The sequence below is a fragment of the Aquarana catesbeiana genome, linkage group LG09, assembly GCF_042186555.1.
Source record: "Aquarana catesbeiana isolate 2022-GZ linkage group LG09, ASM4218655v1, whole genome shotgun sequence".
In the NCBI taxonomy this organism is placed as follows: domain Eukaryota; kingdom Metazoa; phylum Chordata; class Amphibia; order Anura; family Ranidae; genus Aquarana; species Aquarana catesbeiana.
Window position 1 is genome coordinate 44,548,167 of NC_133332.1, and position 14,349 is coordinate 44,562,515.

Here is a 14,349-nt window from a genome sequence, read left to right on the forward strand (position 1 = left end):
AGACATCCAGTCCCTACTTTTAGCTGAAATTTGGCAACAAATTTTCTTCTTTCACACCCCATAGTGGACAGTAACTAAATGTGAGCAGGCTGGGCATATTTCATTTACTACCTCTATACATTGGTTTATCCTTCCTAAGTGGTGTTGAAACCCTGGATTCTACCTTTCAGGAACCTATCCACCCTATCCACTAAGATTGAACCTGTTTCTCAGGCCCACTAGCAGGAGCCATTGGTTGGATTCCATGTGTGCTCACATGTCCACCTGTATGGGACCTAGGGTATGGTTTTACCTTTGCCACTACTCTCCACCTGCCTTTGTTTTTCATTGTACGCACATACCAGACATTTTAATAAGCTCCTGAAGAAGCGTGTTTTTCGCAAAACATATTAAGCAGCACCCTGAACTGGAATCTTGTTACTCTTGAATGTTGCTGCCCTAACCTCTTGTGTGTGTGTGTGTAGGCCACAGAGTATTTACCATTATTCCAACTGGGGGGGGCTTTACTTCTATCAGGGTTATTAGTTGTATCAGCTTTTATTGGTATATTATGCAAACAAGCATGCCTTTATAACATTGTTTTGTTTTTTATGTACTATGGTTAATAAAATATGTGAGTTTTAACAGTTATATAGTTGTGGTGCTATTAAAGTCCATCTTCTTTCTGCCAATCCAATATCGTACATAAGACACGACGCAACTTACTAGGCAAGGTCCACAGTACCACTCTGTTGACGTAAAAAACTATTCTCATAGTTGTTGTTTAATATTCTTAATGACATCTGAAACAAATTTGGACTGTGGCTGTAATTACATTGAATCTGTAACGTTTATTGATGTTCCTGAGGTTTTCAAAGTTCTGTATGCTGAAGAGCAAAATAATAAACCTCTTGCAACCCTGCCATGAAAAGAGCTGCTGGCTTTGAGCTTAGATACCTTGTACCTCCACCATGCTACAGGCCTTAGCAGCCAAGAGATACATCCCTGATATACATGTGACCAGTAGATAAATCATATACATATCTGCATGTAATGCAGTAATCAAAATACAGTACGGTATGAAAACTTTAATGAATTTAAAAAATCACATCAAAAATTACTTTCAGATGAATGTTGCGCAATTAAAATATTCTATGGTTTCCTTTAGTCCCATTTAGGCAAATTCTGTAAATTCGACTTTTTCCCCAGATAGGGCAAGGTAACAGGTTTTCTTGAAAGAACGACCCATCACAGGCTGGTCTTTGCCTTCGCTGCACCCCCCCCCCCCCACACCCCCCCCCATTGCCCTAATAGACTGCTTCCTAAATACTTCCAAGGTTGGGGGGAGCATGTGACCTCTTCTACTTCTTCAAAGATGCAGCAGTTGGGTCTGAGCAATTTATAGGCACAAACATAGGTGTAGGCAGGTGCAATTTATTTTCTCCACTGTTGGTCGAGCTCGCCTGGAGCGGTACTGCAGCTGGAGGGGGAAGTCTATGGAAACTTGGTTTCTCTATGGTTCCCTCAGTTTCCTGGAGCAGTGAGCAGTGTTTCTGTTGGCTACGCTGCATCCAGGTGACCCATGGGGCCATCCTGGGTGACAGTCTTTAAGTCCCTGCCCCCAGGTTTTGGCGCATTTGCAAAATGGCTGGTGTAGGGAGAGCATACCAGTCTGTCAGGGACAGCACTAGGAGTAGGGACAGGTTTCGGAGGAGTTTGGACAGCTCAGGGCCTAAGTCTGCTCTTCAGCAAGTTCCCTTTGGGTTAGACAGCGCAGACCGCATTCCACCCCCCTTGGCAAGCACTGTCTTCAGTTTGGGCCTACTACTGCTGCTCTCTACTGTATTGACTTAGGTTCCTGGCGGGGTGAGTTCCCCACCGGGTTGTTGTACTGTTTTGCAAGTTCTTCAGTGCATAGGTTACTGCACTCGGGCCTTTTTGTGTTTACTGCTGCCGCACCACACTGCACCCACATAACGTAGGGAGAGGAGGAAGTCATTAACCATATGTAAGCCCTGATACCACCTGATATGGCTCTGATAAGGATCTTAGGCTTGGTTTGTATTCCCAGCTCCAAAAGAGGAACAGAGCAGCGTGGGAGCCTGAGAATGAGAAGTATAAAAGGGTGGAGGGTTATTCTTTACCTGAATGGACAAATTAACCTGGTCTGCTGGCTTTTAGATTAGGCTGACTGGATTCTGAATTTTACAGAAAGTTGTCCACCCCTAGCTTAACATTTTATGATGATTTAGTGAATCTTAGTAAATATTATCCATATATTTCAGTACATCTTTCTAGCTTTTTAACCATACTCAAATCAAGTCTCCTCTGTTCCAGGGCTCAGTATTCGAAACTCTCAGGAGGAGGAACCTGTGGACCCTCAGTTGATGCGTTTGGACAACATGCTGCTTGCGGAAGGTGTGGCGGGCCCAGAGAAGGGTGGAGGATCTGCTGCAGCAGCCGCGGCTGCCGCAGCCTCTGGCGGTGTCTCGCCAGATAACTCCATAGAACACTCGGACTACAGGAACAAGCTGTCCCAAATCCGACAGATTTATCATGCCGAGCTGGAGAAGTATGAACAGGTGAGACAAAACAAGAGTCTGTGGAGGGCATAATTTTATAAACCGTGTCAACTCATCCTCCATCTTTGAATTATTTTCCAACATCCTTTTGTTGTTTGTTTCTGTTTCTACCACCTGTTTCTACCCCTACCTTTCTAATTTTGGACTCAGGCATGCAACGAATTTACAACACACGTCATGAATTTGCTGAGGGAACAGAGCCGAACCCGACCCATCTCCCCAAAAGAGATTGAAAGGATGGTGGGGATCATTCACCGAAAGTTCAGTTCGATCCAGATGCAGCTTAAGCAAAGCACGTGTGAAGCCGTTATGATCCTTCGGTCAAGGTTTTTGGATGCACGGTAAATACCAAAGAGCTTATAGAAGACATACAGTGGTGGTCTAAAGCTGTGGTCTCCAAACTGCAGCCCTTTGCCTGCTTATATCTGGCCCTTGGGGCACTACTCCTCCCACTGACACTGACTGGGCATTAATTCTTCCCTTGATGCCAACGATGGAGCACTATTCCTCCCACTAATACTAATGATGGGGCATTGTTTACTCCAATTGACATCAGGGCATTTTCCTCTCACACTGACAGACTGCCCCCCAATAGCTGAAGAACAGTAAACTGGCCCTTTGCTTAGAAGTTTTGGAGACCCCTGGTCTAAAGATACTTGCATATGAATTCATTACGACCCAAGATGTTAGTGAATTGGCTTCTCTGTAACTGTTGGCTTTGGATACCCACAAATATCCTTTTGGATATGGAAATGCTCCTATGGAAGATACAGTTGTACACTAGTGCATGCATGTCAGACACCCATGAAGAAGAGCTGTCAATTTAGATGACTAAATCTGCTGTAGATCAGTTTTCACATAGCTGAGGACGAGATGTTGAATGGAAGGCCTATAGCCTACTACAATTGGCCATTTCATCACATGATATGCAGGCCTAGTCCACTGTTGTCACCATCAGGAAATCCATCCTGAGAAATATCATGCAGCCATTGCTGGAGTGCATGTGGGCAGGAAATTGCGGCAAATAGGCTGCAGGAGACCAGAATCACTGAGATGCAACAAAGGATGGAAAAAAGTATTTTATTGCTAAAAAGCATCAGTTTATAATACACTGTGGGTTTGCCAATTTAAATGTCATTCAGTTAGGATTTGCTTTGCTTGTTATCTCTTATCAAACAATCATAGATTTTTTCTTGAGCTCTTTCAGTAGAAATTTGCTTGTTATGCTCTAAATATGTAAATATCTTTTATTGTAGGCGAAAGCGAAGAAACTTCAGTAAACAGGCAACAGAAGTTTTGAATGAATACTTTTATTCACACCTAAGTAACCCTTACCCTAGCGAAGAGGCTAAAGAGGAGCTTGCAAAGAAATGTGGCATCACTGTGTCACAGGTAAAATTCAAGTACCATGGTTATTGGCTAATTGGATCTAAAACGTATACCAGCAGATAGTAAAGAGTTAAGTGTTTAAACGAATGGACCTTTGTGAAAGAACATGGAACCCAAGCCAAACTTGTGTATTGTCTAGCCTGGGGTTCGGCCACTTGCCACTGTTGAGGCAGATTCCTATCTGCCCAAAAGTGGCTTTAGTATCCCCACCAGGCTATCACTGAGCACCAGTTTACTGTTAGTGTTCTGTTAAAAACCAGAGCAAGGTTAGTTTTGGTATACATTTTTATTACCACAACTCGCCAGTCAAAGTAATGTAACATGGTCTATAGATCAGAAAGTTATTTCGGGGGTGCTCCCCAAGACCTGAACTTTTTATTCTTTTCCAATAGTTGATATTGTTTTAGGAGAACATAGAGAGTTACAATCAATCAAATAAAACAGAGGCCTGGATAAGGCATGTTAACAAATGATAGATATTTGCGTGCAAAATACAACACACAGTACAGGACCCTTAATCCCCTTGTTGGTACATTAGTTTGATACCTCAGAATGGAGCATAATCTGGATTCCTGTCGATAACACAGTAGGACATTGCAGAATTAAACCATTGCAATATGAATCAGAATGTTTAATCAATAGGAAACTACAGCCCTGATTTCAGGTCATATTAGAGTACCTAATGAACCATAGTTGAATAAGGTTGGAGAGGAGAAGAAGAGGAAAAAAAGGACAACAAAAGTGATGGGAATATGCCCCACCACCATCTCTATATCGATCTGCACATTGCAGATATCAAAGCCAAAGGTCCCTTATCTTCTCAAATTTATATAATTTATCTAGTAAGATGGTGGCCAGTTTCTTGTGGTTCATAATCCATGAGAGCTTATTCTTGGCGGCAGCCAGTTGAACTACTGAGGACTTCCACACCTTGGAATCCTCATTTTCGCTGCCAAGAATATAAAGAATATTAGTCTGGGTATATTTAGAGGACTGAACTTTTTTTTTTTTTTTTCAAGGGTTCCTTATGGGTAAAAAAGTTGAAAGGCTGGTATACACAATACCAGGACATATATAGGATAATGCCATCCCCATAAGCTTCTCTCTACCATTCCTGTTTTTAGACTTACAAATGCTGAAGGTCTGATAATGATGAACATCTGGGATAGAATTTGCCACTATGGAAGAGAATTGATATTGATTATACCTAAAATTCTGTCCTCCTAAGTATATCTTTCAGGAACATTAAACCTTTATTGTAATAGCAAAGAACATTATTTATTTTAAGTTTTGTATAGAGTAGGGTTACATTTTGTTGTCTTTGCCCTTCACTTCATCCACCAAAGACACATCGAGAAAAGAAGAAAATTAGGGGAAATAGACTTTCTTGGACACCAGATCATTTGTCCCCATTGGAAAGGTTCTTCTTACCTTTGCTCTGGAGACAACTCTACAGCTTTGCATGTCCCTTTGCTTTTCTTGTCCCCTCCGTATATACAGACAGGATAAAGATAAAAACTTGACAGAAGAGCTAACCCTTCTCCATTCTATTCAAAGCAAAGTAGAGAAGTTTTGTCTTTATACAATTTTTGGTGCATTCTCCTCAATCCTCTTTCCTGAAAATCCCACATCCACTGCTTCTATGTAAGTAAGCATGAGAGAGGATTTTCAGGCTCTTGGCACAGGCAGAATATCCATGTAGTAAATAAGGTGCAATGTTCAGATGTACCGCTTACAGATACATACCATATGTATTATATACTTGATCTTGACTAGTTAAATGTGAACAATTAATTTTGAATGAGTTTTAATTTATGTCTGTGTCTCCACACAGGTGTCCAATTGGTTTGGGAATAAAAGAATTCGGTACAAGAAAAACATTGGAAAATTCCAAGAGGAAGCAAATATTTATGCAGTGAAGACAGCAGTCAGCGCATCCCAGGGAGGTCACAGTGGAGCCAACTCTCCAACCACCCCAACCTCTGCAGGTAGGTTCACTTCCTCCTTCTGGAGCAATAATGGGGACTTGTTCTATGAATATGGTCTTATAGAGCTGCCACTTATAGAAGTAAACACCTTCCATAGAAAACCACCTTGCACCTGGGCGGCTAGTTAACTTACCCGTAACATTAGGCTGCAGTCCCATCTAACTACTGTTCTTTCTTCCTTCTCAACTCTTTGCTTTCTGCATCCTTGATTTGTATTCCTTATTCTCCTTCTCTTTGGCACCTTAACCCTGTGACTCCTTGTGTCTTCTCTTTGTCTTGTACAATCTCACTCTTGACTCCTTCCCTGTCTCCTCAACTCCTATTTTTCCTCAACATCAACTGTTGATTCCAACTCAACAACTCACTAACTCTTGATTCCTTCTCTTTGTCTTTTTAACCCCCTACATGTTTCTCTATTTATCCTTAACCTGGCTAACATATGCTTTCCATCTCATCAACCATCATTTCTCGTGCGGCTTCAAACAATTCATATCTTCTCAACACTCACTGCCTTGTTCCATTAATTTTATCTCTGCATTTCTTTTTCTTTTTTTTTTATTTCCAATTAACACCTACTCTGGCATTTATTCCATCCTTCTGTCTTCTGAATCCACTCAATTTATCTCTTCTTTGACTCTTGATTCATTCTGTCCTGTCTACATATTGTTGCCCCACTTTCTTCATTTTCTCCACCTTCTGACTTTTGTTTCATGGCAACCTCTCATTAACCCTTGGACATTTGTCCATCTCCTCTGCTCTCTCACATCTGTTTCTTTTTTCCCTGCAATCCACTAACTTTCCATCGCTGTCCCCTCACCTCGAACTCATGTTTCCACAATACTTACATCTATTGTTTTCATGCCAATATCTCCTCACCCTTCTGACATTTTATTCCATCTTTCTGTCTTCTCAAACCTCCAATTCTCCATCCCATCTGCAAATCTCCAACCTTCTGACACTTTGTTCTGCCTTCCTCTAAACTATCTGACATATTACTTCTACTCTCCAACTTTCAAAACTCCTTCACTTTTCTTCCTCAATCCTCTATATTTTCCTCTATCTTGTTCTTCTCTCAGGTTCTGGTGGCTCATTCAACCTGTCTGGATCTAATGACATGTTCATGGCGATGCAGGGCTTAAACGGGGATGCTTATCCCCCTTCACAGGTCAGTTTTAGGTCCCCTCCACTATTATTTTTTTTATTTCTTACTTTTTTCCTTTCTTGCTCTATATATCTTCTGCTAACTTTTCCTCTGTTGTTCCATAGAATCTTCCCTATTTGTCACTCAGGTGTACTTCTCCATCACAACTTTATCAAATTTTCTTCACATCCTATATTATTTTTCCTGTTCCCTCCTTCTGTATACTTGCTCCGGTGTGCCTTCTTTCAAATCGTCTTCATCTCGTAATGTTTATTTCCTCAAAGGTGGAGTCCTTGCGTCACACGATGGGTCCTGGTTACAATGACAGTTTATCAGCAAATCAGATATACAGCCCTCGGGAGATCCGGGTAAGAACCCAAATAGATTGATAAGCCCATTTCTCTTTTGTAGTAATAAACCCTAAGTTGCAAAGTAGAAGACTAGGGACAATAGGCATGGCCCTTGTAACTTTATTGTATGAAGGTTTTAGTGCATTTTGGACAACTTATTGTAGCATTCGCTCCTCCTACATGAAATCCCATCTCCCTTATGTACACACGTTACCAATATACATTAGGGCAGTGAAATCTCAGTGAATGCCTATGTGTAGGCCCTGTTTCACATTTAAGCTCCATGTACATACCAAAAGCATTTGAATCTGATTTCATGTCTGCCTCCTGTAATCCTCTGTACAGCAGGATAAGGAAAGCATATCCAGTCAGAGTAGAGCATAGGGATAATGGCATTAACATATGCTGCTAATTCAGCATCCAGTCACTGGCTGGGCAGTTCCAGGACTCGGCTAAATTGCTTATCTATTTTTTAGTCTGCAGGAGGAAGGGGTGCCCAGAGCCTAGCAGTGTCTTAATTGTAGAACTGGTTACAAAGTATTGCAAAAACAGTTGACAGGAACGGTTAACATATATGTATTTTGAGTTGATATTTAGTTGTTTTCCTGGAGTTCCTCTTAAAACATATACTGGGGAATTCATAAAGACTGTTGTGGAAACTAATTAGAATTCCCTTGCTCCTCCAAACGACAAATGTCAGTGTGGGTGATGGATTCATGTACCTGTTGGGAACAAGTACATACATTTTTCATGAAGTAGACGGCACTCAGGCTGGAGTGATGCCATACTGAAGTTATTGTATACCAGACACACCATAAACACAGGACCATAGTCCTAAGTGCAGCTTCTTGCTAGCTAGGACACCTCCAGAAGGGCAGCTGACAGAAACATAGCAATAGATGACTCTTCCCCATTCAGCCACCAGCCAGGAGATTCCCCAGCTGAAAGTTGAAAGTAAACAAATGGGTGGGGTGAAACGTGATAAAGTTGTTGCCATATTTGGACAATGATGGCACCAGCACCCCAGCCTCTTTATTAAATTTCAGCTGTTGACCAGGGAGTCTCTAGCCAGCAGATGAATGGGCCTGGGGTAAAATCATTGGTCCAATCAATCCTAGCAACCACGAGCCCTGTACTGGAAGCTGTCACATTAATGACACATATGCCTGATGAGCTATGATCATGCATCCAAGACCATCAAGATTAAAAAAAAAAAATTCTCCAGTGCATTATTACTTGTACCAAGTCCACTTGCAATCTTTTTTGTCTTCAACAAATGTCTCTCTTTTTGGTTTTAGGCCAACGGAGGATGGCAAGAGGCTGTGACTCCCTCTTCTGTCACTTCCCCAACAGAAGGACCAGGCAGTGTACATTCTGACACCTCTAACTGAGCACTCTCCTCCTCTCTGGGTTTCTTCTCTCTCACCCATCCGGCAAACTCGGTCTCTCTTTGAACTGATCTTGGGTCAGCATAGGACAAGAAAGTGTTGGGATTTTCCCCCTTCACTTCTGGTTAAACCCATGCTTCCTCTTACCTCTCTCTCTTCACGTGAGCCTCAATACTATGAAACTGATCCAAGACAACAATGACTTTAAAACCTTAAGCGATTACATTCTGTAAATGAAGTGCCGATACAGGAGAGACAACCTAAAAAAAACCCTTGTCTTGGCACTTGTACCCAAAGAGTACCTACACATCCTTTTGGCTGTTCTAAAAAAAAAAAACCTGACAAGTTGGAGTAACTTAAGATGGTCACTCTAGAAAAGGACATTTGCAGGTATCCAGAAGAAAGGGGAAATTCAAAGGTCTACCAACCTGTTTTCCAAAAACGTCCTCCACTTATACTGTCCAGTGGAGCAATATGAATGTATCACATCATCCACTGTACCAGGGTGACGGTGACAAAGATTAACAAAAACATCTGTTTGAGAACACAAAGTTGAATATGAAACCCAAAATACAGAGTAAACGGTGGAGAGAGGAGTCGCCGACAGAGGAGAAATTAAGAGTGGATTTATGAATAAAAATAAAACAGGTTACATAAGGTGGCGATCCTAAGAGGCAAAAAGGATGACATTTGAGATTGAGGGAAGGAGAGGGGTGTGGAGAAGCAAGAAAGTGGAATGGATACCGGAGAAAAAAAATAACAGAGAAAAGCGACACAGAGGAGGAAAGACAGAAAAACTTTAAATCTCCTCACTCCTTCCCTCCAGAGTCTACCCAGAATCCTTTGAGGCTCTGCCAATCAAAGAACAGCGTTATTACCTCATAGCGGCTCACATAACCAATAGAGAAGACTTTTTTTCTTTTTTGTTTTTTTCTGAGTTTTCTTTATGTTCACACGTTCGCAAGTTTGACTACCTCCGAAGGGAAAATAAAATTATATATATATCTTTCACTTCTGCACGGGGGGTGGCAGTAAGGTGTGTGAGAATTTTTGTCTCCCCAAGCCTCTGTCCCTATCCCCCTTTTTTATTTTATTTTTTGTTGGGATGCTGGGTTACAAATACAGTTGATACTAGGAACTTTGTGTTTATGACAGGGTTGGGTGGGGGCGGGGCGGGGGCTTTATTTTTTCATAATGCTGTTGGAGATAAAGTTACAGAACTGGAGAGGGGGTCAATGTGTGCGGATATCCCTGTTGATTGATACATTATTACATAAGTGTGAAAAATTGTGTGAATGAATGCTTAGAGAATGTATGTATATTTTTATTAACGTTATCCTTATACACATCTGCCTACATCCATTGTCTAGAGCGTACTACAGAAATGTTGTATTTGAGGATGTCTACGCGACACTACTTTTTTTTTTTTTTTTTTTTTTAACTTTTGGGTGGTCAATCATTAACAGATCTTTGTAGACCCTGGCTGGAAAATGTCTACAAGTTACGAGCTCCACCTGTCTATTGTGGATCAACTTCTTGTTGCTGTTTTGGGATATAAGCATTGAACCTTACAAGGACATGTTGAGTGGTTCAACCCATTCAGTGTCTCCCCAGATTAGTAATATTTTTTGCTTTTAGGCCTTTGTTTGAATATTTGGTATTTTATAAACACTACATATGTAAAACTATATGACAGAACCTCTTTCTTTAGACTTCCTACATGTGAGGTTTAAAAGGGAAAACTTGCCACCCATTCCTGGTGGGAACCTCCAATTCTAAGTTGGAAATAGTGTGATAAGACTAACTATTCGGCACACAGTTTGGTTTGCACTCTGGCACACTCGAAAAACTTGCCTGGAGTATATGGGCTGTCCCTGATGCTATAGACCTTTTTGCTAATGTTACTTCCCTGGGAGCACCCCATCCACTAGGTGAGCTTAGGTACATCTGGGGCACAAAAAAGTGGTGCTAGGGTTTTGTCGAGTGATAAAGATCTGTTTTTTACCAATTAGCTGAGGTTGTCTACTGGCTAGATAGACATTCTACTGTTCATAGGTACAGCTGTGCATGTCACAACGCTTAGTCTATCTTCTCCCCTACTGGAACACACCATACACTAAAATTACATAATGATCCCCTATTCTGGGGGACCTTCAGCTGATGCGATATACTCTCATAGTTTCAAAACAGTCCTATTTTTTTCCAATACACTACCTGATTCTTGCAAATGATGCTTGGGTATGATGCTGTATCCATTGTTTGTTGCCTAGTGAGATGAGGACAGTCAAAGAAAGTCTATGTAGTTCTGAATCCTACATAGTACAGGTAGATAAAGTGGCTATTTACCTACAACTCATAGTCTGGTCTTTTGAGGCTCTTTGAAAGCTGAGATTCACTAAAACCTAAATACACATTCTACTGTTGACAGATTCACCTATGTATAGGTTACTGTTTGTGGCCTGTGTGCATCCATGTTTAATTTTGCTTGATAATCCAGTTCAACCAAATGACAAACTACCTATAGACTTCTCTGATAAAAAGTTCAAGGAACAAAATGCAGAGTACAATAAAGCCAACCAATCAGAATTTGCTTTTCCCACGCTAGAACAGCACAAGATGGACTCCGATTGGCTGCCATGGTTACTTTCTGATGCTCATTAAATATCGTCCTGCAGGGCCATATCTAATAAAGGGGCTTAATATGGCATCTTGAGGATGGCTATGAATAGGAAGATTTCTCATTCTGTGTGAATAAGCACCCTGATTCTGGCCATATGCTTTGCAATTTTGAAGCAGTCATCAGCTATCAACCACAGCAGTCTGACACATATGGCTTCAATCAGTTTCCAGTTTCAATTGACTAAATCAGGGGTCTCCAAACTTTCTAAACAGTGGGCCAGTTTATTGTCCTTCAGACTTTAGGGGGGCCAGACTGTGGCCATTGGGAATAACCAATGCTCCTTCTTTCATGTCACTGGGAGGAATGGTGCCCCATCGTTGGTGTCATTGTGAGGAATTGTGCTCCAATTTTGGTGTCATTGTGAGGAATTGTGCCCATTGTGGGTATCAGTGGATGAAATCGTGTCCCAAGGGTCGGATTAAAGCAAGCAAATGGTTGCAGTTTGGAGACCACTGGACTAAATGATGGAAATTGATCAAAAAACCCTTGAGACTAGCAATGTTAATTTTGGTTTCCACCATGATTATGTTGGTAAAAAGGTGTAGCTGTGAGCAGCAGATTGCTATAAGTGAAAGCTAATGGAGGCACTGAACACTACAAAGTGAATGGCCAGTATTAAGGCCTTGGTCACACAAGGTCACTTTAGTGCACTGCCTATGAGGCCCATAACAGGGCATGTTAAAAAATATAACATCATCTTGAATGACAATACACTAGGGCAGCACACCCACTTTTCACCATGTTGCAAACGGCATTTTGAGTTGTGTTCCAAAAATGGGTTGCATTTGATTTTTGTCATGTTAGGGTGTGTTGGTTGCCCATTCATTTCAATAGGCTGCAACCACAAAAAGTAAATGGACCCTAAAAAAAAAAAAAAAAAAAAAAAAAGTGCGAACCTTGTATTTTTAATCAGTAGGGCTGTGCACAAAAAAAATGATGCAGCACTCTGTGCCCATGCACGCGTGCCAAATTGCAAGCCTTTTAAGCCAAGGCTATTTAAGGCCCATGGGCTTTATTTCTTTGACCAATAATAGGATGATGAATCCGCATAATTAGCTTTGCCTAGTTGGCAGGGAGGTGATCCAGGAAGTAATACAAGTTAGTCAGGAAATAACTGAATGATCATGTTAGCTGTGTAAATTGCTAGACCGGATGAGCAGAATTGCAAATTATTTGGCAGATAAAACATATGTAAAATTCAACTGTGTTTTTAGCGGTTTACCTGGAATAGCACAAAGCCGAAATATGTTGCAATTTTAATTTATAAAAAGACTTGATTTTATGTTTTCAGCAATTTTTCGGCTTCGCTTAACACAAAAAGGAGCAAAAAAAAAGTACATATCCGCTTCATTATAACACATTTAATGTAAAATTTTAGTGCAAGTTCTGCTGTATTTATGTGTATTGAAAACGTACACCAATTCAGCAAAACCAATGTTAAAATTGTGCGCTACCATAATTGGTGTTTGTTTTACCCTGCAAGAATTTTTTTTCCTCAAAATTTTCAGTACACATAGATAAAAATCACATAGGTTTGCACTTGTTGTTCTTGTAACTGACTATTTAAGGTCTCATTCACACCATACAGTGGGGCAAAAAAGTATTTAGTCAGCCAACAATTGTGCAAGTTCTCCCACTTAAAAAGATGGGAGAGGCCTGTAATTGTCATCATAGGTATACCTCAACTATGAGAGACAAAATGTGGAAATAAATCCAGACAATCGCATCACATTGTCTGATTTTTGAAAGAATTTATTTGCAAATTATGTGATACCAGTGTGGTGTGAACAGGGCACATAGAGAACAATTTTTTTTTTTTTTTTTTTGTGCCCATGCAGAAAAACTCCCGTCTCTGCACATGGTATGAACGAGGCCTAACTGGTAACTATTTTGGACTATTGGATTCCAAGGAATCTTCTAGTTGGCAAATCTGGGTGGCTCCATTGTGTCCCCTGCTCAAAGCAGGGTCAGCAGCTAGCAATACCATAAAGGAAAAATAACACTCAAATGCCTAATGCAGTCATTTATCTAGCAGAATAAAACAAAGAATATCCCATATAGTAAATAGACCTTACACAAATTATTAAAAAGTATTCTTGATTTTTAATAGTTTGCCAAATACCACATGCATTAATATTAACCGATTGATCCCCAAAGATCCGTTCAGACCGGTCCGATACGTTGCGGTGCGTTCAGCCCATACATTGTGTACAGGCTACCAGTAATCCACAATGTATATTTAAACAAACATTTACTATTTTATCACCAAAATGCACAGGTAGTTGGCATCTGTGCATTGCACTGTGCTATTTAAGTGCATTGGGGTGCCATTCAAAATGAATGTCACCACAATAGACCTCGCTACCAGGAATTGTAGTAAAATGCGTTTGTAAAGTGACTCTGTCATTATAGAGCAGTGGTTCTCAACTCCTATCCTCAGGACCTACTAACAGGCCAGATTTTAAGTATTACCTTGGAGATGCAGACTAGAATACAGCAATCACTGAGCAGTAAATTATATCGGCTGTGACGTATTTCAGTTATCTTGCAAACCTGGCCTGTTAGTGGGTCCTGAGCACAGGAGTTGAGAACCACTGCTATAGAGTCAAACTGTAAAAAGCAGTGCTTTATTTGTGTTTTGAAATGTTGTAGGTATTCAACCGGTTGAATGGAGAGATAGCCTGTCCCTCCCTGCCGTGTGCTGTGGTTTCATCTGCCAGCTTCAAAAGTCCTGTAGTGATGTATCAGCTGGAGGAAGGAACCACTGCATGTGACGGGGGTAGCGGGTATACATACACCCAAACGTGTTGAATAACTGCAGGGGGCGGTTTCACCACATAGGCCACCAGAAA

At 41.0% G+C, this 14,349-nt stretch overlaps 1 protein-coding gene across 2 annotated transcripts in view; it reads left to right on the forward strand.

The window, feature by feature from the left end:
* The window catches only part of PBX2 (PBX homeobox 2), a 76,613-nt gene extending 63,231 nt beyond the window's left edge, over positions 1 to 13,382 (forward strand). The window contains exons 3-9 of one of the 2 annotated variants that reach the window (XM_073598391.1): positions 2,317 to 2,561; positions 2,712 to 2,902; positions 3,818 to 3,953; positions 5,785 to 5,938; positions 7,015 to 7,103; positions 7,364 to 7,447; positions 8,728 to 13,382. In XM_073598391.1, coding sequence (XP_073454492.1) covers positions 2,317 to 2,561; positions 2,712 to 2,902; positions 3,818 to 3,953; positions 5,785 to 5,938; positions 7,015 to 7,103; positions 7,364 to 7,447; positions 8,728 to 8,820 — 992 coding nt within the window. In that variant the 3' untranslated portion in view covers positions 8,821 to 13,382. The remainder of the gene's footprint in view (positions 1 to 2,316; positions 2,562 to 2,711; positions 2,903 to 3,817; positions 3,954 to 5,784; positions 5,939 to 7,014; positions 7,104 to 7,363; positions 7,448 to 8,727) is intronic. The other variant, XM_073598392.1, reaches the window with a different exon arrangement.
* Positions 13,383 to 14,349: the final 967 nt, after the last annotated feature.